The sequence below is a fragment of the Muscardinus avellanarius genome, assembly GCF_963383645.1.
Source record: "Muscardinus avellanarius genome assembly, chromosome: 10".
Taxonomy (NCBI): Eukaryota; Metazoa; Chordata; class Mammalia; order Rodentia; family Gliridae; genus Muscardinus; species Muscardinus avellanarius.
The window spans coordinates 56,375,091-56,400,828 of NC_137796.1; the positions used below are offsets into that span (position 1 = coordinate 56,375,091).

General features: G+C 52.6%; 1 protein-coding gene across 1 annotated transcript; it reads left to right on the top strand.

Moving 5' to 3' along the window:
• EML2 (EMAP like 2) lies at window positions 1-25,738 on the top strand (the record flags this gene model as incomplete). The annotated part of the gene is made up of 22 exons (XM_080702761.1): window positions 1-148; window positions 2,601-2,819; window positions 2,912-3,035; window positions 3,205-3,309; window positions 5,294-5,322; window positions 6,413-6,542; window positions 7,616-7,765; window positions 8,577-8,646; window positions 8,727-8,837; window positions 10,500-10,595; window positions 11,568-11,702; window positions 12,907-13,006; window positions 13,920-14,074; window positions 14,192-14,317; window positions 17,565-17,696; window positions 21,508-21,575; window positions 21,844-21,932; window positions 22,135-22,232; window positions 22,754-22,841; window positions 23,522-23,617; window positions 23,957-24,087; window positions 25,367-25,738. The coding sequence occupies 22 exons, from the start codon at window positions 1-3 to the stop codon at window positions 25,490-25,492; spliced, it is 2,526 nt and encodes an 841-aa protein (XP_080558887.1). The 3' UTR covers window positions 25,493-25,738.

Here is a 25,738-nt window from a genome sequence, read left to right on the forward strand (position 1 = left end):
ATGGCAACGGGAGGCAGGGCCTGGGGAGGGGACCGGGCCCGGGCTGGGGCTGGGGGGGCCGGCGGTGGCTGTGGCGGTGCGATGGCGGAGCGTGGCCCAGCGTTCTGCGGTCTCTACGACACGTCTTCTCTGCTACAGTACTGCAACGGTGAGACCCCTCCTCAGTTCTGACCCTAGACCTGCTCAGAGCTGGACCCATCTCCTGCCCCAACCTCCTTCTTCCAAGTCTCTACCTCCCGCCCCTTGCTGAAGACCCCTCCCCTTCAGCAAGATTACGCTTTTAGAATAAAGTTCCCATCGCCAGAGCCAGGACCCCCCCCCCCTTTTCCCCTGCCGCCGAGGTGGCTGGACGCAGGGAGGGAAGGGGATGGATCCACAGGAATCTGTGGTTGGAGGGAAGGAAGGCCTGGGGTTTGCTGAGCCTGGAATGCTCTCCTCCATCTCCCACCTCAAGTCTCTGGTACCCTCCCTGTTTCCCTAGCAGACAGGCAGATAAATTAGAGGAGGGGTGAGGGTGGGGTTTGTTGTTGAGTGGAGGGTAGGGTGTGGGGCTGGTAGGATGCCAGAGGACTTTTCCTCCAGGATAGCTCCCCACATCCTAAGCCCTGCCCTTCCCACCCATGAAGACCCCCTCCCTCCTCCCTAGTCAAATGTGTATGATACCAAACGGGCCTTTGGGGGTGTCAGGCCCAGATGAGGGGAACGGGTAGGGGGGAGGAGGAAGAGGGCAGGGGAGAGAGGGAAGAGGTCTCAGCAAAACAGTGGAGGCAGGGAATGCAGGGGAAGCCCAGAGCCTGAGTCATGGGGGTTGGGCTCCTCGGGGTGGGGGCTGGCTGAAGTGGCAAGGTGATCGTGCCTCTCTGTCACTCAGGGAGCCCTGAGAAAAGGCCATCTTCCAGCTCAGAGCCCCCCCCCCAGCACACACCCGACACACGTCCATGGACCACTGGAGTTGGTAGAGGACCCAGGGGGTCATTTTGCCCTCTTCTGTCCCTCTAAGAGGCAGGAGGACAGGGTGCTGGAACCTGGCAGAATCCACCGAAAGGCTGTGTGCACAAGTAGCTTCTTCAGCCTTCTGGGCTGCAGTCTTCTTCCTCTCCTAAAACGAGTAGAGGATAACACTAGAGTTCCTGAGAGCATTAGCTACCATAAAATGATAGCTAAGTCTATTCTGGATATATTCAGCGCATATCATGAACCGCGACCCAGGCTAAGTGTGTTGCATAGCCATGTCTAGCACAGGTAAGCTCGCAAGAGCAAAAACCATTTTTGTGGTGGCAAGTAAGAAGGGGCTCCTCACTAGGAAGTAATCAGGCTCCTCTACCCCACCCCCAGCTGTGTGACCCTTTTGCACAACTCTGCACACTCCTTTCCTCATTTGGAAAAGGTGTTGCCAATAGGATCCTGAGATTATACACACACACACACACACACACACACACACACACACACACACACACACACACTTTAGGGGTTCCAGGTCCCGATTGCTACCTCGGGAGGCCCCCACCTTCCTTTGCAGGTCCTGGCACAGACCTGAGAAGTCCTGCATGGGGGGGCTGGGCCGCGAGGCCGGGCCGGCGATTGGGCCGCAGAGGGAGGGGGGAGGGACCCACGGCTGCACTGCGGAGCCCAGCGGGCAGGCGGGGCGGCCCGGGACGCGGGATGGCAGGTGCGACCTCCGCGCCCCGTCCCTGTTTACGCTACTACCATCTTGACTTCCACCGGGCTGAGAGGCAGAGCCTCCTCGGCTGTGGCCAGCAATGAGTCTGGGTATGAGTGGACTGGGAGGGAAAAGGGGGAGGGGGGCCAACTAGGATCCTCTCCTTCGGGAAAATGGGTGGAGGTAGGGAAGATAGAGGAATCATCTTGGCTGTCCCCCGTGAGTTGAAGGGAAAGGGGAGAGCCAAATCTGGGGTGTGGAGTCCAGAGGCCAAATTAAGGGGAGCAGAGGAGAGGAACTTGGGCTGGGGAGGACAGGTTGGGGAGTCACCTCGGTCTGCGTCTCCCTTGGTTCTCTGGGGTGCACTGTGCTTGCCTGCAACCCCCGAGTCTGCCGCCAGGGGGCGCAAACGCTCCGTCCTTCCCGCTGGCCAAGCTCTGGGCGAGCGGAGGAGGGGAAGGGGAAGAACAAGGTATGACTTTGGGTTCCTGAAGTCTTAGAAACCGCTAGTACCCGCGATAAGAACAGCGCTGTTCGCCAGAGAATGTTGGGGGATCCGTTCTAGAACGTTGGTGTCACTATCATTAGGCTGACGTCATCTTCCCAATGTTATCACTCATAGACATTTAGCATCTTAGTCATAGAATCTTAAAATTAAAGCGAGAGGCTCCTGGGTTAGTAGAATCGGGGAAGAGGAAGGGACCTCCCCAAGGTCACACGGCCAGGGCGCTGGGGCAGAGAGGAGGTGGAGAAGGGCCGCGCATCGCTGGGGATTTCCTTCCCGCTGCGGAGCCCCGCTTCTTGGCCCATCTCCAAGCATCCCAGCCCCAGGTTGCGGGAGAAGCAAGGGGCGTGGCTGCTCCCCCCCTCCCCAGGCCTAGGAAGGCGGGAGGGAGGACCTCCGGGGCCCCACAGCCCGCGCTTCCCCGCCTTCCAGATGACAATTTGTCGGGCACGAGCGGCATGGAGGTGGACGACCGCGTGTCGGCGCTGGAGCAGCGGCTGCAGCTGCAAGAAGACGAGCTGGCGGTCCTAAAGGCGGCGCTGGCGGACGCGCTGCGGCGCCTGCGGGCGTGCGAAGAACAGGGCGCGGCGCTGCGCGCCAGGGGCACCCCCAAGGGCCGCGCGCCCCCGCGCCTGGGCACCACCGCCTCGGGTATCCCGGTTGGCTGGAGGGGTGAGACGGGAAGGGCGCGGGACCTGGACCTCACACTCACTCTCTCCCGTCCTCTGATCCCATGGCTCCAGTGTGTCAGCTTTTGAAAGGCCTTCCCACCAGGACACCCCTCAATGGCTCGGGACCCCCGCGGCGCGTGGGCGGCTATGCCACGTCCCCATCTTCCCCCAAGAAGGAGGCGACCTCCGGGCGCAGGTAAGGCGCGGAAGCCCAGGTGTCCAGTCTTCTTCCACGACCTGTGGAATACGAGGCTGTTTGTACGGGGCGGGAGGGACTCGAGCTCGCGAAGCGGGGGGCGCAGGGAGGGTTGGCTGCAGGCGGCACTCGCGGCCTCTGCCCCCAGCCCTGTGCCCTCTTCCCGCAGTGGCCGCCGCTACTTGTCACCCGAGCGCCTGGCCTCGGTGCGCCGCGAGGACCAGCGCAGTCGCACCACCTCCTCCAGCAGCAACTGTAGCGCCAAAAAGGAAGGGTAAGTGTCGGGGCGGGGCGGGGCGTGTCACCGAGGGTGGGGCCGGAACCCCGCGTAGACTGGGGGGAGGAGTGGGGGGGGGAATTCAGCATCTAGACCCCGGCCGGTCTTAGAGTGGGGTGAATTGGCTCAGAATTTGGGTGTAGAGCTTGAGCCTGGTCGAAAGGAAAGACTGGGGGATCAGGACAAAACTGGGACACAGAAGGCCTGATGGTCAGGGTCTACAGGGTGAGCCAGAGAAGTCAGGGAGGACCCAGGCTCATGGGCGTGACTATTAAGGTACCAGAGCGTCCCCACTGACTCCCAGGGTGGAGTCAGGGCTGAAGCCTCGGGGTTTCTCTAGGGAATGGAGGAATCAGGCGTTGGGATATGGTTTAAGATTGAGGATGTGGCCCGAGTGTTAGCCTGGGTGGAATTAGAACCTGGGGCTGGGGGTTCAAGGGGCTGAGACCAAATGGGAACCTGATTCCAGATTCCTGGAGCCCTGGAATGGCATCAGAGTGGAATCTGTGGGCACCAACGGGCTGAAATGGGCGTGATGTGAACTTGGGCAGGGCCCTAGGTGGGCGTGGTCCCATCTCAAGAGGCAGAGCTAACTTGGGGTCCTTCAAGGGACTCAACTCTGGGACCTGGCCACGTGAAAGTGGATGTGGTCAGAATCCCTGGCGGGGCAAGTGGAGAGCGGCGGGGACTTGGAGAAGGCCTTTAATTAAGACCGAGTCAAGGTGGGTGCGGTGGCTGAGCCTGGAGGATTGCAGGTTTGAGGCCCACCTCATCAACTTAGCGAGACCCTGTTTCAAAACAAAAAGTAGGTCTGGGGTGTAGCTCAGAGATAAAATGCCCCTGAGTTTCAGCCTCAATACCGGAAAAAAAAAAAAAAAAAAAAAAGCCTGAATCAACCCAGGGGCCAGGGTTAGGAGGAGAGGGCGGGTGTTGGGCGTGGCTAATTCTAGAGGTGGGGCCATGCTGGACATGTGGGCGGAGACAAGATATGTGGGTGGAGTCCCGGTATAGTGGGCGTGGTGAGGTACTTAACTGAGTTGAGGCGGGACCAGGGTCCAAACCCGCACAGTTCAATTCCACCGAAATCATAGCTAACACATTTGTGTGGGGCTGTTACTCCAGGCGTTTGCATGAATTAACTAATGTCATCGTCGCAACCACCCGGGAAGGAGCAAGGGGTTACCCCCATTTAAAAAATGGGGAGCCCAATATAGAGGTTGGACAGTTTGTCCACACTGCAGGAAAGAGGTCAGGCGGGCGCGCTCCGGAGCCCTTGTTCTCAACCACTCTCCCCACCCCGGAAAAAGAGCCTGGTACCGGGACTCCGCTGCCCAGGCCGTGGGGGCCCGCCCGGGGGTCGGCCGCGGAGGGCTGGGCAGGGCGGCGGCGCCGGCGCCTCCCAGGGCCGGAAGCGGCGGAGCCGGGTCCCGGCTCCTCCCCCGGCCCCGAAGCTCCGCCAGCCGCCGCCATGAGTAGCTTTGGAGCCTGGTGAGACCCTCTCGCCGACCCCCTCGTCCCCGCGCTCCCGGGGTCTGGATCCCAGGCCGACTTACCCCCAGCGACCCAGATCTGAGCCTCGCCCCCTTTCCGCCGGCTGAAGGAGTGTGCAGACACGCCCCTTCCCCTAAACCTTGCTTGAAGTTCGGGCGCTGGGGCGCACGGGCTCGGGAGCACCGAGCTGATTAGGAGGGAGGGGGCACAGGGGACTCCCGTCTTCCAGGATCGCGTCCCTGCCGCTTCGTGCTGTGTGATCTCTGGCGATCACTGCCTCTCTGGGCCTGTGTCTTAGGCTCTGCCAGATCAACCGAGCAAAGCACACGGCCTGCAGAGAGGTAGCGCTCCGCTCCTTACTCGGCCTGCATAATTCGTCAGAATCGCCCGGGCGCCGGCGGGGGTGGGGGGTGGGTGGGGGAAAGGTTCCTCCCCTTTTGTGACCAGCAGCTAAAACACTTCTTTTCTTTTCTGCATCGTTTCCTGGCAGCAAAACTAAAGAAGTTATCTTCAGCATGGGTGAGTAGGGAGAGCGGGAGGGGCTTGGCTGGAGACTTGTGGTGACAGGCCTGAGGTGGAGGTCAGAGCTACTGGACCTTTGACTCTCTGGCCTCAGTTTCTCCACCTAGTTTTGTTTTTTTTAAAAAGTGACCCCCCAAGGCCAGCATGGTAGTGCACATCTGTAATCTCAGTATATGGGAGGCTGAGACAGGAAAATCGCAGATTTGAGGCCAGCCTCAGCAACACAGTGAGACCCCCTCAGCAACTTAGGGAGACCCTGTTTCAAACTAAAAGTTACCCTGTTGTGGCCACACACACCTGTAATCCTAGGACGTGAAAGGCTGAGATAGAACAATGGTCCACAGGTTTGAGGCCACCCTCAGCAACTTAGCAAGGCCCTCAGTCACTTAGTGAGAACTGTTTCAAAAAAAGAAAAGAAAAGAAATAGTTCTGGGGTATATATAGCTCAGAGATCGAATGCCTCTGGGTACAATCCCCAGTACCACAAAAACCAACCAACAAAAACAGACAAATAAAGAAGGGCTGAGGGTAAGGTCAGAAATAGAATGCTCCTGAGTTCAATCCCCAGTACATATATATATATATATATATATATATATATATATATCAGCCAGGTGTGGTGGCACACACTTGTAATCCCAGCATTTGGGAGGCTGAGACAGGAGGATCACGTTTGCAGACAGCCTCAGCTACTTAGGCCCTTTGCAACTCAGTGAGACCCTGTTTCAAAATAAAGAATAATAAATAGGGCTAGGGTAGAATGCCCCTGTGTTCCATCCCTAGTACTGCAAAAAAAAAAAAAAAAAAAAAAAAAAGCATGGGTATGGTGGCACATGCTTGTAATTGCAGTACTTGGGAGGCTGAGACACAAGGTATAAAGCCAGCCTCAGCAATTTAGTGAGGCTCTCTGCAACTTAGTGAGACCCTGTTTCTAAATAAGACATAAAATCGGGTTGGGGGTATAACTTTGAGGTAGAATGCCTCTGGGTTCAATCTCTATTACCCTCCCCCCCCAAAAAAAAAATGCCCAAGAGTAATAGGAATAGGACTGGGTGTCCATGCCTGACCTCTGGGGGTATCTTGGCAGAGGAGGGCTCTGTGAAAATGTTCCTGAGGGGCCGCCCTGTGCCCATGCTGATCCCGGATGAGCTGGCACCCACCTACAACCTGGACACGCGCTCGGAGCTGCCATCCAGCCGGCTGAAGCTAGACTGGGTGTATCCTTTGGCTGTAATTCTCCCTTGGGGCTCTAGGCCCCCCTCAGGAGGAGATGGACCCAAGTCCTGGCGAGGGACGAGGGACTTAGTGCTGAGACTGTGGCTTCCCAGGCCTCTAGCTGAGGGTGAGGGAGACCATGGCTTAGACCTTTCTTGGGCTGAGAATGTAGTCAGTAGTAAAGACCTTGCCTAGCGTGGGTTAGACCCTGGGTTTAATCCCTAGTCTCCCCCCCAAAACCAAATTAACCTGCATGCTTGTGTGTGTGTGTGTATGTGTGGTATTGTGTATTGAACCCAGGGGCATTCTATCTTCAATCTACACTGCCAAGCCTTTACTCTTTTACTTTGAAACAGGGTTTCGCTAAGTTGCTGAGACTAGCCTTGAACCTTGTGATCCTCTTGTATCAGCCTCTCAACTATTGGCGATTACAGGCATGCACCACTGTACCTGGCTTGTTCTGTACCTTATAAGGACACTTGCCATTGGACTTAGGTCCCACATAGAATATCCAGGATGATCTCATCCTGAGAGCCCCAATTGTATCTGCAAAGACCCATTTTCCATATAAGGTCACAATCAAGTTCCAGAGAATAAGAATGGGCCTAATTTTTTGGGAGGGAGACCGTCATTTAGCCCACTCTGGGGGTAAGAGCGAAAGCAGGAAAGCCTGATTTCTATGGCCTTGCTGAATGCTGGCCAGGAAGGGCGCAGTGCAAAACACATTCTTTAGCTGGCTCTGGTGGTGCATGCCTGTCATCCCAGTACTTGGGAGGCCGAGACAGAAGGATCACAGGTTTGAGCCCAGCCTTGGCAATATAGCAAGGCCCTCAGCAACTTAGTGAGACCCTGTTTCAAAAATAAAAAGGCCTGCCGGGCGTGGTGGCGCACGCTTGTAATCCCAGCGCTTGGGAGGCGGAGACAGGAGGATCGCACGGGTTCCAAGCCAGCCTCAGCTACTTAGTGAGGCTCTCAGCAACTCAGTGAGACTTTGTTTCAAAATAAAGAATAAAAATAGGGAAGAAAAGAAAAGAAAGAAAGACAGGTTCCTTAACTAGCCCCTGGGTGTCTCCAGCTATGGCTACCGTGGCCGAGATTGCCGGGCGAACCTCTACTTGCTGCCCACAGGGGAAATAGTGTACTTCGTGGCCTCTGTGGCTGTGCTGTACAGTGTGGAGGAACAGAGACAGCGACACTACCTGGGACACAATGATGACATCAAATGGTGAGGCCTGGCAGACAGGGGACAGGACCGTGCTGAGGCCTGGCTGGAGAGCAGTCTCTTCCACCCTCCTGGGCCTCTTTCCACATGGCTGCCGCTGTGGGGGCAGGGCCTAGCTTTTGCCCTGTCTCAAAGCCACCAGCTGTGCCAGGAGGAAGTCCATGAAAAAATGTGGATTGCTTTCTTTCTTTTCTTCCTTTTTTTTTTTCTTTTTTTTTTTTTTCTTTTTTGCAGTACTAGAGATTGAACCCAGGGACTTTTACCTCTGAGCTATACTCCCAGCCCAATTTTTAAAAAAATTTGAAACGGCATCTCACTAAGTTGCTGAGGGTTTCACTAAATTGCTAAAGCTGACCTCAAATCTGCAATCCTCCTGTCTTAGCCTCCCGGATACTGGGATTAGAGGCATGTGCTGCCACAAACGGCTGGCTGATGAGCAGTATTTTAAATGTTGGGTGATGTCATGCTATGCTTGGATTTTTTTTCTTTCTTTCTTTTGAGAAGCCTGAACTGTTATTTCAGACGACAGGGCAGTGGGGTGTGGCATTGCAGATGATGGAGCGCCAGATGGAGGCGCCCTTAAGCCCGTGTGCTTTCCTGGTCATTATTTGGAGTGCAGGCCCGAGTGCTGTGAGCTCAGGAGGTCCACTCAGGCCTGGGTCTCCCTTCTCATATCCCTTTACTGCTATCGAAGTCACTGTTTAGTCCACTGGTTTGTGGGATGAAGAGTCTGACATTCTGACTTCAGTGTGCTCAGGGAGGGGATCCTGGGTCCCTGTTAGCCCTGTGTCCATTTGTATCCCTGTCTCCTCAGCCTGGCTGTCCATCCAGACATGGTCACCATCGCCACAGGGCAGGTGGCAGGCACCACGAAGGAGGGAAAGGTAAGGAGGGAGGGGGCAAGTGGAAAAGAGGGGAGGAGGGGAGCCGGGGCCCCCAAGTAACAGACTTCTCTTTCCTGCAGCCGCTGCCCCCCCATGTGCGCATCTGGGACTCAGTTTCCCTTTCTACCTTACACGTGCTGGGACTGGGCATGTTTGATCGAGCCGTGTGCTGCGTGGGCTTCTCCAAATCCGTAAGTCCTTGGTCCACCCTGAGCCAGGCCTCACCTCTAAATGCGAGGTGAGTGTGGGCCCCCGTCAACCCAGTCGCCGGGCTTGTGGCCACGTCGCAGCATGACGTCACAAAGGAGACCACGCCCCCTCGTCCATTCTTGCGGGGGGGGGGGCCCAGACACCTGCCTGGTTATGCCTTATGAGGAGCGCCTTAGCCCGAGCTGTCTGAATTGTCATCGTTCCTTCATGGATCATTTGATGCCTCTCTGCTATTTTATGCATCCCCTCCTGCTCTGGAAGGATCTGGCATTTTAAATACAGTGTGCAGCTCCCTGTACAGTCCAGATAAGCCTAGAAACTGAGAGTAAGCTTTTAGGAATTTTTAGAGCCACTGGACATTTTCGCAACACCGTGTGTGATGCATGGGCCTTTTTCCCCCTCCCTCCCTATCATTTTTTACATTTTAATCATACTTTTCAAAAATTCTGCAGTGGATTGGGAAGCAAAAAACAGGTAGTTGCTGGGTGCAGTGGCTCAAGCCTATAATCCCAGTGACTCAGGAGGCTGAGGCAGGAGGATGGCAAATTCAACGCCACCCTGGGCTACTTAATGAAACCCTCTCTCAGAATAAAAAAAAAAAAAAAGGGTTGAGCCAGGCAGGGTGACGCCTGTTTGTAATCCCAGCATTTGGGAGGCTGAGACAAGAGGATCGTGGTTCATGGACAGCCTCAGCTACTTAGTGAGGCTCTCTGCAATTCAGTGAGACCCTGTTTCAAAATAAAGAAGTAAAAATAGAGATGGGGGTGTCGCTCAGAGGTAGAATGCCCATGGGTTTCATCCTCAGTGCCACAAAAAAGAAAGAAGGAGGGTTGAGCTGGGCGTGGTGGTGCATGCTTGTAATCCCAGTACTTGGGAGGCTGAGACAGGAGGATTGTGTAGGTTTGAAGGCAGCCTTAACTACTTAGGCTCTCAGCAATTTAGTGAGACCCTGTTTCCACATAAAATATATATTAAAAAAAAATAGGTCTGGGAGTGTAGCCCGAAGGGTAGAAAGCTCCTGGGTTCCATTCCCACAAAAAATAAAAAATAAAAATAAATAATAAGTAAATAGGGTTGGGGGTATAACTCGGGGATAGAGCATTTCTGGGTTCAATCTTCAACAGCAAAGCAAAGCAAAACAAAACACCAAGCAGCCTTCCCTATAGATAGTTCAAGAAGCACCGGGAGACAGATGTGGAGGTTCACACTTGGAATCCCAGGATTTGGAAGGCTGAGACCGGAGGATTACAGGTTCAAGGCCCGCCTCAGGAACTGAGCCCACTGGGGGCTGTGTTTTTTTTTTGTTGTTGTTTTGTTTTTTTTGGTGGTACTGGGGTTTCTGGAAGCCCTTCTACCTCCGGGCTACACTCCCAGACCTATTTTTATATTTTTTTATTTGGAAACAGGGTCTCCTAAGCCAGCGCGCGCAGCTGGCTTTGAACCTGCGCGGTCCTCCTGTCTCCGCCTCCCAAGTGCGGGGATTACAAGCGTGTGCCTCCGCGCCCGGTCGGGGGCTGTGTTTTAATGTGTTTCCTGTGGTGTGGGCTGGGGCCTAGAAAAAGGCCTTTGTGACACATGCCCCCAAGTGGGAGTGGGTTTTGGAAGAAATGGGTCCTGACCCACCTGGCATCTCTCCTCCGCAGAATGGGGGCAACCTGCTGTGTGCAGTGGACGAATCCAATGATCACGTGCTGTCCGTGTGGGACTGGGCCAAGGAGGCGAAGGTGGTGGACAGCAAGGTTGGCATCCCCTCCCCTAGGATGCCCTGTGGGACTGGCCTCATCTCTGGGTAGGAGCTGGGTGTCAGGCCGACTCATGGTTCAGTCCTTCAGTGCTGCCATCTGCTGGCTGGTGACTTGGAGCCGGTAACTTGGCCTCAGCTGCCTCTTCTGTGAGAGTGACAGCATCCTCCTCCCGGGCCTTGGTGAGAAAGTCGGGATATGGGGTGGAGCAGCCCAGCACAAGGGTTTGCGTGAAGTGGCTCCTGGCTCTCTGGTCCTGTGATAGCTGAGATTTTACTTTGCCTCTATGTTTTATGGGTGAGACATGGTAGAGAGAAGGAAAGAGATAGTGCCCAAGGTCACCCCGGAAACCTGGGTCCTAGATTAGGGCATGCTGCTGCTTGGGGAAGGAGAAATGGAGTTAAACTTAGGTAAATTGAATTCCCGACACGTGTGTGCTTAGCTGTGTGGCCTTAGGTCATCAGCTTGCCCTCTCTGAGCCTTCTTTCTTCTACAATGGGGGGTACTTACAGGGTGCTCTGGGGGTTAGGTGAGTTAGTGGGTGTACAGTGCTTAGCCCAGAGTGGGGTCTCACAAGGCCTCTGCTGCGATGCTGGTGATGAAGGCGATGATGCTGTACTGCCTGGGGCTACCCCATGGGTGCCAGTGTGCCTTTTAGGAAGGGTTCAGATGAGTCGGGTACACCGTGAGTGCACAGTACGATGGCTAGGGAGGTCCTGTGTGGAGTGGGTATGGTACCCCTGGTGGCTTTGAGATGCTCACTCAAAATCTCCCATGGCCTTGGGAGGCTGAGACAGGAGAATTACAAGCTTGCAGCCAGCCTTAGCTACTTAATGAGGCCCTCTGCAACTTAGGCCCTGTTTCAGAATAAAAAATAGGGCTGTGGGTGTAGCTCGGAGGTAGAATGCCCCTGGATTTTATCCCTAGTTCTGCTAAAAACAAACAAAAACCCTCCTATGTCCCCCAAAGTGCTCCAGTGAGGCTGTGCTGGTGGCCACCTTCCACCCCACCGATCCCACCCTGCTGATCACCTGTGGGAAATCCCACGTCTACTTCTGGAGCCTGGAGGGGGGCGCCCTGAGCAAGCGGCAGGGTCTCTTTGAGGTAAGTGCCTGGGGTGCAGAGACGGGCTGGCCCTGAGGCAGGCAGGACACCCACATAGACACCAAGACAGCCCCCAAAATCCCAGCATCTTGGCAGCCCAGTGATGCTACGCTTTTGTCTGCCTGGGCCTCAGCACCCTTACCTGTCACCATGGGAATGATCCTGAAGCAGGGAGGATTCAAGGGGATGAAGAACATAGCAGCTCCTAGCAGATAGTAAGTGCTCAATACATGGGCGCTGCAGTCCTCATGATGGATAATCACAGGAAGTCGGGCTGACTGGCTGAGGGAGGCATGGGCCCAGACTGAAACTGAACAGGACGCAGCAGGCCCGAGAAGGAAGATGCAGGAGAAGCCCCGACAGGGCTCCCCTGCCTTTTCCTCAACGGGGGCCCTAGCCAGGGAATGGTAGCACACGCTTACAATCCCAGTACTTGGGAGGCTGAGACAGGAGGACTACAAGTTTGAGACCAGCCTCAACAACGTAGCAAGATCCTGAGAAACTTAGTGAGACTGTGTTTCAAAATAAAAAATAAAATAGGGCTGGGGGTGTAATTCACAGGTTCCGTGTCCCCAGGTTCAATTCCTAGTATTGTTAAAAAAAAAAAAAAAGGGGGTTTGGGGGTGGCCTTGAAAACAGAGATATTGAGAAGGTGAGTAGAGGCAGGGAAGGGGATTGAGAGAAAAGACAGAAGCTGAGCTGGATGTGGCGGTACACTCCTGTAATAGGAGGCTGGGACAGGAGGATCGCAGGTTCGAGGACAGCTTCAGCAAGTGTTGACACTCTCATCAACCTAACAAGACCCTGCTTCAAAATAAAAAATAAAATAGGGCTGGGGTATAGCTTGGAGGTAGAATGCCCCTGGGTTCAATCCCGAGTAACACACACACACACACACACACACACACACACACACACACACACACAAAAGACAGAAGATGACAGGCAGGGAGGGAGAAGGGGGCAGAAAGCAGGGTAGACCGGGGACAAATCAAAAGGGGACAGAAAGACCAGGCAGGAAGTGGGTCAGACACACGAGGTGTCCTGAGTCCTGCAGGTGGGAGGCAGGTGAGAGATAGGAACACTCTGCCCAGGGCCTCACACCCAGAATCATAGAGGGGATCACGATTTAGGATGCCAGCGAGAGCTCGGGGCCGCCTGCTTCAGCGACACTCTTACACCTTCCCCTCCTCCTCCACCTCAGAAACACGAGAAGCCAAAGTACGTGCTGTGTGTCACCTTTTTGGAGGGCGGCGACGTGGTCACTGGAGACTCTGGGGGGAACCTCTATGTCTGGGGCAAAGGTTAGTGTCCTCCCGTGTTTGGTCCATAATCTAGTCTTCCCAAACGCCCCACTGTTTAATCGCCCTTTCTTTAATCCTGCTCATGTGAAATAAAGAGCACAAAGGAAGAATTCCTGGCTTGTCTAACACCCCCATCGAGGCTGTGCTCAGATGCCCCACCTCTGTGAAATCTTACGATTACCCCTCCTTGGCAAATCCCGTGTTAGGGATCCAGCCCGAGTTGTAAATGTACAGGCTAACTTGGTTGTAAATGGATGCATGCATGGACGAGTGGATGAATGGACAGATAGGTGGGTAGATAGGCCGATGGTTTGTTCCAGCCTGTGCATCAGTGCATGAATGAATAAAATAATGGATAAAGGGCATGGTGGCACATGCCTACAATCCCATTACTTGGGAGGAAGATCATAGATTGTAGGACAGCTCGTTCAATTTAGTGAAACCCCTAGTAACTTAGGGAAACCCCGTTTCAAAACAAAAGATAGCTTGGAGGTAGGACTCCCCTGGATTCAGTCCCCAGTGCCCCCCCCCCATGCACAGACATACACAAATAGTTGGATGGAAGAGGAAATCAGGGGCTGGATGGATCAGGAGATAGACGGGTGGATGAATGGATGGTGGACTGATGGGTGGATGTGTGGACAGGGGAGGGGAGGGACAGACCATTCGGGGAGTGAGTGGACCAAGGCACGGGTAGATGGGTGGGTGGACAAGTCAAAGGGTAGTGGGTAGGGGTTAGCCCGGATGGGTGGTAAAGTACCTGGGTCCACAGTGCTGGCGAGGCTGACAGGTGGCTGGGAGGAAGGGCAGATAGAAGGATGGAAAGCTGGAAGAGCAGGTGGATGTAGGCTTGCGAGGTGACAGAGCTTTCAAGACGCTTCCCCGTGCTGACCCCGCCTCCAACCACCCTCAGGTGGGAACCGCATCACGCAAGCAGTGCCCGGCGCCCATGAGGGCGGCGTTTTTGGGCTCTGCGCCCTACGGGATGGGACGCTGGTGTCCGGAGGGGGCCGCGATCGCCGGGTGGTGCTCTGGGGCCCTGACTACAGCAAGCTGCAGGAGGTGGAGGTGAGAATGACGGCTCTCGGGAGGGGGGAGGCCCCCCAGCAGGGTGGGAGCACAAGCCCCGCCTCCAAGACAGGTCGCCCCGCCCCTCCTGTGTCCTACTCTCACCCGTGCACACAGGTCCCGGAGGACTTTGGCCCGGTGCGCACTGTGACAGAGGGCCGGGGAGACACGCTGTACGTGGGAACCACCCGCAACTCCATCCTGCAGGGCTCCGTGCACACAGGCTTCTCGCTGCTCATCCAGGTAAGGGTCCTTCTTCCAGACCGTTATGCACCATGCATCGCGTCCACTCCCGTTCACCCACACCTGCCTGCCCCATCCTGTGGCCTGGCAAACACCACCCACCTGCTCCACTTGTCCTGTTCCCACCCCATAAACCCACCCTGTCCCCAGAACTACCTGGGATCCAGCAACTAATGCACTGCCTCCTGCCTAGATCCTATACACACACACACACACACACACACACACACACACACACACACACCCTACGCTGCCCGCCTTGCTGACTGGGGCAGCATCCTTCCATCCTGTTGGTAAATGCCCTGGAAGTTGTCACCCTGTCACAGGGCCACACACCTCCCAGGACTACAGCTGCGGCTCCAAGGGTGGGCGGGTCCTCCTGGGGTCTGCCAGATTGTTTTTTTTTTTTTTTTGGTGGTACACTGGGTGGGTGGAACCCAGGGGCTTTCTACCTCCAGGCTATACTCCCAGGCTTATTTTATATTTTATTTGGAAACAGGGTCTCACTAAAGTTGCTGAGAGGCTAAGTAGCTGAGGCTGGCTTTGAACCTGTGCAATCCTCCTGTCTCAGCCTCCCAAGCGCTGGGATTACAAGCATGTGTGCCACCATATCTGGTTGCCTGATTTCTTTTTTTTTCTCTCTCTCTCTCTTTTTTTTTAGCTTGTGTTTGGGGGATACTAGGGGTTGGACACAGGCATGTTCAATCCCCAGCCACATTTTATTTTTTTATTTTTTTAAATTTTTTAAAATTTTTTTATTTTTTGGTGGCACGGGGTGGAACCCAGAGGCTTTCTACCTCCGGGCTATACTCTCAGACCTATTTTATATTTTATTTGGAAACAGGGTCTCACTAAGTTGCCTGGAGCCTCACTAAGTAGCCGAATCTGGCTTTAAACCTGTGCGATCCTCCTGTCTCCACCTCCCAAGCGTGGGGATTACAAACAAGTGCCACCACGCCCGGCTTTTTTGTGTGTGTGTGGTACTGAGGATGGAACCCAGGGTCATTCTAACTCTGAGCTACACCTCCAGCCCCATTTTATTTGTTATTTTGAAACACGATTTCACTGTGTTGCTGAGGCTGGCCATTAACCTTCAATTCTCCTGTTTCAGCCTTCCAAGTACTGGGATTACAAGCATGCACCACCATGCCTGGCTATTTTATTTTTTATTTTGTTTTTGTGGTGCTGGAGATAGAACCCAGAGGACATTTTACCTTGAAACTATATCACCAGCCCTGTTTTTTAGATTTTTAAATGGAAACAGGGTCTCATTAAATTGTGGAAGACCTCACTAAGTAACTGAGGCTGGCTATGAACCTGCAATTTTCCTGTCTCAGCGTCCCAAGTACTGGGGTTGCAAGCATGCACTACTATGCCCATCTTGAGACCTAGTTTCAAAATAAAAAATAAATCGAGCATGGTGCTGCATGCCTGTAATGTCAGTATTTGGGAGGCTGAGACAAGAGGATCACAGGTTCGAAGCCAACCTCAGAAACTTAGGCTCTCAGCAACTTAGTGAGACCCTGTTTCCAAATAAAAAAATTTTAAAAGAGGGCTGGCCATGTAGTTACAAGGTAAAACATCCCTGGGTTCTATCTCCAGCACACAAAAACAAAACAACAAAATAAAATAGCCAAGTGTGATCATGCATGCTTTTAATTCCAGTACTTGGGAGGCTGAGACAAGAGGATTGCAGGTTCAGGACCAGCCTCAGCAAATTATTGAGGCCCTCTGCAACTTAAAAACTTTGAAACTGTGTTTCAAATTAAAAAATAAAATAAAATGGGGCTGGAAATACAGCTTGGATGTAAAATGCTCCTGGGTTTAATCCCCAGTACAAAAAAAAAAAAAAAAAACACCAAAAAAAAAAAAATGATGGTAGTAAGTGGCTACTCTCTGAACTCGCCTCAGGCTTACCACTTGCCATCCATGTTTTGAGTAAGCTCAGCAAAGTTAGGAGGCACCCAAGGTAATTGGCCCTATTATTTTATTTTAATTTTTTTTTTTTTTTTTTTTTTTGGTGGTACTGGGGGTAGAACCCAGGGGCTTTCTACCTCTGGGCCTTACTCTCAGACATATTTTATATTTTATTTGGAAAAAGGGTCTCACTAAGTTGCTGAGAGCCTCATTAAGTAGCTGAGGCTGGCTTCGAACCTGTGTGATCCTCCTGTGTCAGCCTCCCAAGCGTGGGGATTACAAGCGTGCCACCATGCCCGGCTGATTGGCCCTATTTTACAGAAGATAAAGTTGAAGTTCCAAGGAGAAGTGGCCTGCTTAGGTGATTGGGTGCTGTCAGTGGTAAGAGAGAGCTGAGCTGGGTGTGGTGGCCCACGCCTGTAATTCCAGTACTTGGGAGGCTGAGATAGAAGGATCACAGGTTCAGGACAGCCTCAACAATATAGTAAAGCTCTTAGCAATCCAGCAAGGCCCTGTTTCAAATAAAGGATTGGGAGTATATCTCAGAGATAGAATGTCCCTGAGTTCAATCTGCAGTATCAAGAAAAGAAAAAAAGAAAGAGAAAGAGACACAGAGAGGGAGAGAGGGAGAGAGAGAGAGAGAGAGAGAGAGAGAGAGAGAGAGAGAGAGAGAAGAAGAAGAAGAAGAAGAAGAAGAAGAAGAAGAAGAAGAAGAAGAAGCAGCAAGAACCAGGATCAACAGACTGAGTGCCTTCCATAAGGTCCCAGACTTCTGGGCTCTGTCTTCCTGGCTCCAGGAGGCCCATCCCAGATCCATAGAGCTGGAGACCTGGGAAATGTATGGCCACGGTTGATATGGCCTGTCTGACTCATGAGGTCAAGTTCTGAGCCCCCACACTGTCCTGCCTCCCATTGGGCAAAGAAGGAAGCAGAGCCTGGCACAATGGCTCACACCTGTAATTCCAGTTACTCAGGAGGCTAAAGCAGGACAGTCACATTTTGGGGCAGCCTGGGCAACTTAGCAAGACCCTATCTCAAAATAAAAGTGGCTGGGGGTAAAGCTCAGTAGTATAGAGCACCTGGGTTCCATCCCTAGAACTGCCAAAAGAAGAAAAGAAAAGCAGAGACCTGGGGAGGTGGAAAGGGGCTCCTGCCAAACACTGCCACCGGGGTCATCCGATCCTGGGGGCAAGGTCTTCCCTGGGTCATCCTGGGCAGGGTGGGATACTGGGAAGCGTCCAGCACTCCTTTTGGGTATTGAGGGTGGTAAAAAAAAAAAAAAAGGGCTGGGATTACAGTTCCCATTCTGTCATCTTCCTTTCCCCACCAGGGCCACATGGAGGAGCTGTGGGGCCTGGCCACACACCCAAGCCGTGCACAGTTTGTGACCTGCGGGCAGGATAAGCTGGTGCATCTGTGGAATTCAGAGTCTCACCAGCCCCTGTGGAGCAAGGTCATTGAGGTGAGGGCACAAGGGACCAGACACCATTCTACCAGAACTGCCTTTTTCCATACCTCAGGGCTCAGTGCATCAGACGAAAATAGCACAAGGTCTTTTTAAGATGAAAGATAAGCCAGGCATGGTGGCATGTGCCTGTAATCCTAGTACTTGGGAGGCTGAGACAGGAAGATCACCAGTTGATGGTCAGCCTCAGTAAACTAGTGAGACTCTTGTTTCAAAATAATAGCTGGACATAGTGGCACACATGTGTTATACCAGTACTTGGGAGGCTAAGACAGGAGGATCTGGGTTCAAGGCTGTGGAGATTCCTCTTTCAGGTCTCTCCCTCCCAAGTCCCGGAGAGGAATCTCCACAAATTCCTCTCCGGGACTTGGGAGGGAGAGTCCTGAAAGGGGACTCTCCAGACAAGGCCAGCCTCAGCTACTTAATGAGACCTTATTTCAAAATAAAGAATAAAAAATAGGGCTGGGAGTGTAGCTTGGAGATAGAATGTCCCTGGGCTCAATTCCTAGAACTGCAAAATAAAAAAAGCCAAACAGAATAAAATAGGGCTGTGTGTGATGGTACACACCTGTAATCCTAGTAGTTGGGAGGCTGAGATAATAGGATCGTAGGTTTGAGGCCAGCCTCTGCAACTTTGTGAGACCCTGTTCCCAAATAAAAAAATAAGGGGTAGGGAAGCAGCTCAGAGGTAGAATGCCCCTGGGTTCAATCCTCAGTACCACACACACAAAAAAGATGAAGGGTATTTAATACAGGGATTTGGAGGCAGGTGTGTTGGCGCATGCCTGTAATCCCAGCATTTGCGAGGCTGAGACGGGAGGATCACAGTTCTTGAACAGTCTCAGCTATTACTTAGTGAGGCCCTTTGCAACTCAGTGAGACCCTGTTTCAAAATAAAGAATAAGAGCTGGCGTGATGGTGCACACTTGTAATTCCAGCATTTGGAAAGCTGAGATGGGAGGATTGTGGTTCAAGAACAGCCTCAGTTACTTAGTGAGGCCCTTTGCAACTCAGTGAGACCCTGTTTCAAAATAAAGAATAAAAAATAGGGCTGGGGATGTAGCTCGGAGGTAGAGTGCCCCTGGGTACCATCCTCAGACCCGCAAAAAAGAAGAAAAGAAAAAAATAGGGCCGGGGGTATAGCTTGGAGGTAGACTGCCTCTGGGTTCTATTCCTAGTACAGCCCCTTCCCCCCCCAAAAAAAAAACTTGTGCAATATCACAGTGTAGTAACAGGCATAGCTAACCTTTATTAATTTTTAAAATTTATCTTTGAGCTGGGCATGGTGGCACACGCTTGTAATCCCAGCGCTTGGGAGGCTGAGACAGGAGGATTGCACAGGTTCACGGCCAGCCTCAGCTACTTAGTGAGGCTCTCAGCAATTTAGTGAGACCCTGTTTCCAAATAAAGTATAAAATAGGTTTGGGAGTCTATCCCAGAGGTAGAAAAGCCCCTGGGTTCCACCCCCAGTATCCCCCCCAAAATATTTTTGAAATAAATTTTATTGATTCATTTCTTTTTTAGTTCTGAGGATTGAACCCAGATATTACAGGCATGCACCATAACGCCTGGCTATTTTTGTAGTGCTAGAGATTGAACCAGAGGCATTCTACTGCCAAACCACACCCCCATCCCTATTTTATTTTTTTTATTTGGAAACTGGATCTATCTCGTTGAGAGCTCACTAAGTTGCTGAGGCTGGTTTTGAACCTGTGGTCCTCCTGTCTCAGCCTCCCAAGTACTAGGATTATAGTTGTGTGCTACCATGCCTGCTTTTACAGCTCACTTTTCATGGTCTTGGAAAGTGTGTATTTGCCAGAGGAAGCAAGTTTGAACAGGGCAAGTTATTTATTTATTTAAACATTTAGCCGGGCGTGGTGGCGCACACTTGTAATCCCCGCGCTTGGGAGGCAGAGACAGGAGGATCGCGCAGGTTCGAAGCCAGCCACGCGTGCTGGCTTAAGAGACCCTGTTTCCAAAATAAAAAAAAATGTAAAAATAGGTCTGGGAGTGTAGCCCGGAGGTAGAAGGGCTTCCAGGAACCCCAGTACCACCAAAAAAAAAAATAAATAAATAAAAATAAAAATAAAACATTTATTTTTGATACTGGGGGTGGAACCCAGGTGTATTCTATGTCTAATCTACACTCCTAGACCTATTTTATTTTTATTTTGAAACCAGCTTGCTGCTGAGGCTAGCCTTGAACCTGTAAACCTCCTATCTTGGCCTCCCAAGTAGTGGGATTACAGATGTGAGTCACCACACCTGGCTGGCAGACCGAGTTATGTGTCGTCAGCCGGGTCTGATTCTGTGGTGCTTTATTGCCTGTGCACTAGACAAATGTCCTAAAACAAAGCTTAAAAAATTATAATGTCCAGTGTTGCTGAAGATGTGGGGGAAGAGGCATTCTGACACCACAGTTAATAAACTGATAAACCTTTTTTTTTTTTTTTTTGGCAGTACTGGGGATGGAACCCAGGAGCATTTTACCTCCACGCTATACTCCCAACCCTATTTTTTTATTATTTTCTTTTCTTTAATTTTACAGTACCGGAGATGGAATTTAGGGGCATTCTACCTCCGAGCTATACCCCCAGCCCTATTTTTTATTTTTTATTTTGAAACAGGGTTTCACTGAGTTACAAAGGGCCTCACTAAGTAGCTGAGGCTGTCCGTGAACCTGTGTCTTCCTGTCTCAGCCTCCCAAATGCTGGGATTACAAGCATGCATCACCATGCCCAGCCTTTATTTTGAAACAGGGTCTCACTGAGTTACAAAGGGCCTCACTAAGTAGCTGAGGCTGTCCGCGAACCAGGATCCTCCTGTCTCAGCCTCCCAAATTCTGGGAGTACAAGTGTGTGCCTCCACGCCTGGCTTCTGATAAACTTTTATAGATGGCAAATTGGCATTATATATCCAAAGTTCTTAAAACTATGGATACCCTTTGTCCTAACAGTCCCACCATTAGGAGATCACCTAAGGAACTCATCTTTTTGTGTGTATGGTACTGGGGATTGAGCCTAGGAGCATTCTACTTCTGAGCTATACCCCCAGCCCTATTTTTATTTATTTATTTATTTTTATTCATTTTTTTTTTGTGTGTGTGTGTGGTACTGGGAGTAGAACCAGGGGCTTTACTACCTCTGGGCTATGCTCCCAGACCTTTTTTTTTATACTTTATTTGAAACAGGGTCTCACTAAATTGCTGAGAGCCTCACTAAGTAGCTGAGGCTGGCTTGGAACCTGTGCGATCCTCCTGTCTCAGCCTCCCAAGCTCTGGGATTACAAGTGTGGACCACCACGCCTGGCTTTATTTTTATTTTGAAACAGGATCTTGCTATATTTTTATTTTGAAACAGGATCTTGCTAGGTTGCTAGGTTCACTTTTTACTGAAGTTGGCCTCTGCAATCCTGTCTCAGCCTCCCAGGTACTGGGATTACAGGTGTGTGGCAGCACCCCCCACCCCAGGGCGAGGTTTCTGAAACACAAATCTGATTTTTCTTGCTTCAGCCTCCTCAATATCATTTCATTGTTAAGGATCCAGTTTAAACCTTTAAAGTAGCTTTAACATCCTTGCCAGCCTGGCCTAACGATCCTCCTGGCTCAGCGCCTCAAGCACTGGGATCACGGGTGTGCGCTAGCTACCTCGCAGGGCAAGGCCCCCATCTTGGATGAATAAAGAGCCTTGGGAAGGTAGATGAGGTGTGGAAAAGGATTGGGAAGGCAGCAGGGAGGAGCTGAGAACCAGCTCTGACGCCCAGTGGCCCAGTACATAGCCCTGAGGCCTGCCTGTCTCTCCCTTCGCAGGACCCCGCCCGCTCGGCTGGCTTCCACCCCAGCGGCTCTGTACTGGCCGTGGGCACCGTGACTGGCAGGTAAAGCTGAGTGGACATTCGGGGAAGCTTCCAGCTCCTTGGGGGGAACTGGCCAGTGTTCCCCTTACCTTCCCAGGTCCATAGAGATATTAATTGGGCACCTGCTGTTTACCAGGCCCTTCTCACTCAACCTTCCTTAGAATATTGACCCCTCCCCGGCGCCCCTTCACGTGGCCCCGCCCCTAGGCCCCGCCCCCTGAGCACACCTGTGTGGCCCTACCCCCCCCCCTCGTCAGCTCACCCCTCCCACCGTCCCTTCCGCTTAAAGGTGGCTGCTGCTGGACACAGAGACGCACGACCTGGTGGCTATCCACACAGATGGCAACGAGCCGATCTCAGTGGTCAGCTTCTCCCCTGGTAAGGCGCGGGCCTGGGACCCTGGGGACGGAGGTTCAGAGTCACTGCCGAGGGAGGGAGGGAGCCCGGGGCGCAGGCCTTGCTTCTAGGCCTGGGGGGATTACAGTGCAGGTGGGGCCAGGGGCTGCTGAGGAGGGCTGAGTCTGGGAGGGGAGGGGGCGGAGCCTGGGTGCCTCCTCACTGCCCCGTCCCCCTCCCCCAGACGGGGCGTACCTGGCCGTGGGCTCCCACGACAACTTGGTGTACGTGTACACGGTGGACCAGGGCGGCCGCAAGGTCAGCCGCCTGGGCAAGTGCTCGGTGAGTGGGCAGTGGCCCCCAGCCCGCGCCGCCACCCCGCCCAGAGGGTGCACAATTAACCAATTTTCTACCTCAAGGGAGCACAGCTTTAGCACTCAACTGACTCTGCCCTGGCCACATCCAGGAAGACCTAGTCCCTACCCAGCCATTCCCCTCCTATGTTCTAAGCCCTCCCCTTCGTGTAGCCCCACCTTCAAAGCCAAATCCACCCCTTTGTGGCCCCGCCCCTCGCCTTCTGTGTGGCCCCACCCCCTGGACACGAAGCCCGCCCCCGTGTCTAGCTCCGCCCACACGGTCTAAATTGCCTTTGTCTTCTGAGTGCCTCTCGTCAGCCCTGCCCATCACAGTCTGGCCCCGCCCCATGGTAGTCTGGCCCCGTCCCTACCCCAGAGGCCTGTGTACCCTCCCCCTAGACCCTTGTGTTCTCACCCAACCGACCTCGTGTTTTGCCTTCTCCCTCGTCCTGCCCCCTCTTAGGTTCTGCCCTCTCCTGCTCTAACCCTACCCTTGCGTCCCCCCAGGGCCACTCCAGTTTCATCACCCACCTGGATTGGGCCCAGGACAGCAGCTGCTTTGTCACTAATTCTGGAGACTATGAGATTCTCTACTGTGAGTTCTCCGGGACCCAAGCCATCCCTTCCCCAGCCTCATATGCATGTGTGATTTTTTTATGTATGCATATTATTATTATTGTTATTGTTTGGTACTAGGAATTGAACCCAGGAACATTCTACCTCTGAGCCACACTCCTAGCCCTTTTTATTTTTTAATCTTAAAATGATGTTGCTAGGTAGCTAAGAGTCTTGCTCAAGTTTCTAAAGCTGCTCTTGAACCTGTGATCCTCCTGTCTCGGCCTCCCAAGTACTGTGATGAGAGGCCGGGCTGCATGTGTGATTTGCATGGGCCTCCCAAGTACTGTGATGAGAGGCCGGGCTGCATGTGTGATTTGCATGGGCCTCCCTGAGTTCTGGAAGGGAAGGCAGGGGCATTAAGTCTTTTTGGCTTCTAAGTGTTCAAGGACTGCTCTGCTTTGGAATTCAGGGGTCCTTGGCTTCTGAGTTCTTCTCTGGTGGCCCTCACTCGAACCGATTCCTCCCCTTTCTGGTTGGATGGATGGAGTACAGGTTTCCCCTGTTTGGGCTCTGGGATGTCTGGAGCTAGAATTTAGCCTTCAGCAAATCCCTGAGACCGTCCCGTCCCCTCTCTTGGGCCTCAGTACCCACTGTCTGTGAAGCAGATGGGTTTCAGCTGACTTCAGGCTCTGAACATCTCCTCTGATTTCTGTCCAGGGGACCCGGCTACCTGTAAGCAGATCACCAGTACAGACTCTGTGAGGAACGTGGAATGGGCCACAGCTACTTGTGTGCTGGGTTTTGGGGTGTTCGGTAAGTTCTAGAATGAGGGAACGCTCCCCTGAGGGTAGGCGTTCAGAGGAACATCCCAGCCTGGTAGTTTTTCCCATCTCTTATTGGTTACCTCTAGGGTTGAGGAGCTCATTCCTTTGCTCTATTTGTGGGTTCTCCTGGGAGCACTGGGGAAGCCTTGGAAGGGTTCTGAGCAATAGACGGACAGAGACGTATTTGCCTCTTTAAAAAAAAGTCACTCTGAGTCCTGTCCTCGGTAGAGAACAGGGTAGGAAGGAAGAAGGACAGGATGCTGGAGGCCAGGGTCTGCTTTTTTGGGGTCCCCTGGCCCCAGCTGACATCTTCCCATCCTGTCTACAGGGATCTGGTCAGAAGGGGCAGATGGTACTGACATCAACGCCGTGGCCCGCTCCCACGATGGCAAGTTGCTGGCTTCAGCTGATGACTTCGGCAAGGTCCACCTGTTTAGCTACCCGTGCTGTCAGCCTCGAGTGAGTCCCTCTGGAGGGCCTTGGGACCAGGGTAGCAGGCAGAGGTGGAAGCGAGGTTCAAGCAGCTCTGGTCCAGCCCCACTCATATCCAGGCCTCAGTTTCCCCATCTGTACAACAAGGACAGTGGACTTGATCTCCAATATCTATCTATTTATCTATCTTTCTTTCTTTTCTATTTTTTTTTTTTAACCTCTGAGCTACACCCACAACCCTATTTTTATCTTTTTGTGGTTCTGGGGATTGAACTCAAAGGCACTCTACCTCTGAGCTACACTCCTAGCCCTATTTTATTAAAACAAGGTCTCACTAGGTTGATGAGAGTCTCACTACTTGCTGAGGCTGTCCTAGAACCTGTACTCCCAAGTACTGGGGTTACAAGTGTGCCCCATCAGGCCTGGCTGTTTTTTGTTTGTTTTGTTTTGTGGGTCTGGGGATGGAACCCAGGGGCATTCTACCTCCAAGCTACACCCCCTGCCCTATTTTTTATTCTTTATTTTGAAACAGGGTCTCACTAAGTTTCTGAGGCTGTCCGCGAACTGCGATCCTCCGGTCTCAGCCTCCCAAATGCTGGGATTACAAGCATGCACCACCATGCCCAGCTTAGTCCTTTTATTTATTATTTATTTTTTGGTAGTACTGGGGATAGAACCCAGGGGCATTCTACCTCCGGGCTATTTTATATTTTATTTGGAAACAGGGTCTCTTAAGCCAGCTGAGGCTGGCTTCAAACCTGCGTGATCCTCCTTGTCTTAGTTAGCCTCCCAAGCGCGGGGATTACTAGCATGCGTCACCACACCCAGCTTAGTTCTTTTATTTTTGAAATGGTCTCACTGAGTTGCGAAGGGCCTCGCTCAGTAGCTGAGGCTGTCCGTAAACCAGTCCTCCAGCCTCAGTCTCCCAAATGCTGAAATACTTACAAGTGTGTGTCCCCCAAACCCCCATGCCCCGTTGGTTTTATTTTTTGGGAGGGGGGTCTGGGAATGGAACCCAGGGGCATTTGACCTCCGAGCTACACCCCCTGCCCTAATTTTTATTCTTTATTTTGAAACCGGGTCTCACTGAGTTGCAGAGGGCCTCACTAAGTAGCTGAGGCTGTCCGCAAACCGCGATCCTCCAGGTCTCAGCCTCCCGAACGCTGGGATTACAAGCCTGCGCCACCATGCCTGGCGCCCCGTTGGTTTTTCTAGGAAGGATTTATTAATCAGAAAAGGGGTCAAGACAAGAAGACCTCTGGTGGTGTGTCCTCTGACCTTTTCCTTACTTCTCCCCCTATCACAGGCCCTCAGCCACAAATACGGTGGACACAGCAGCCACGTGACCAATGTAGCCTTCCTGTGGGATGACAGCGGGGCCCTGACCACAGGGGGCAAGGACACCAGTGTGCTGCAGTGGCGGGTGGTGTGAAGCAGGGGCCTCAGGGACTTGGGGCCAGGGTAGAATCAGGTGGCAGGGCTGGAATTCTATTTTCGGGAGATGTCTATTGCCGAGTAGAGTAATATATACCCAGAGAATGTCTATAGCAGAGGGGGTTATGGGTGCAGAAGGGTGAACAGACAGAAGTCTCTATTTATCGGGGTGGGGAGAGGGGTCATAATGCTTTGGGGGAACCATTGATGTTTGGTTTGGGGTGTTGTTTTTTTTAAGTTTATT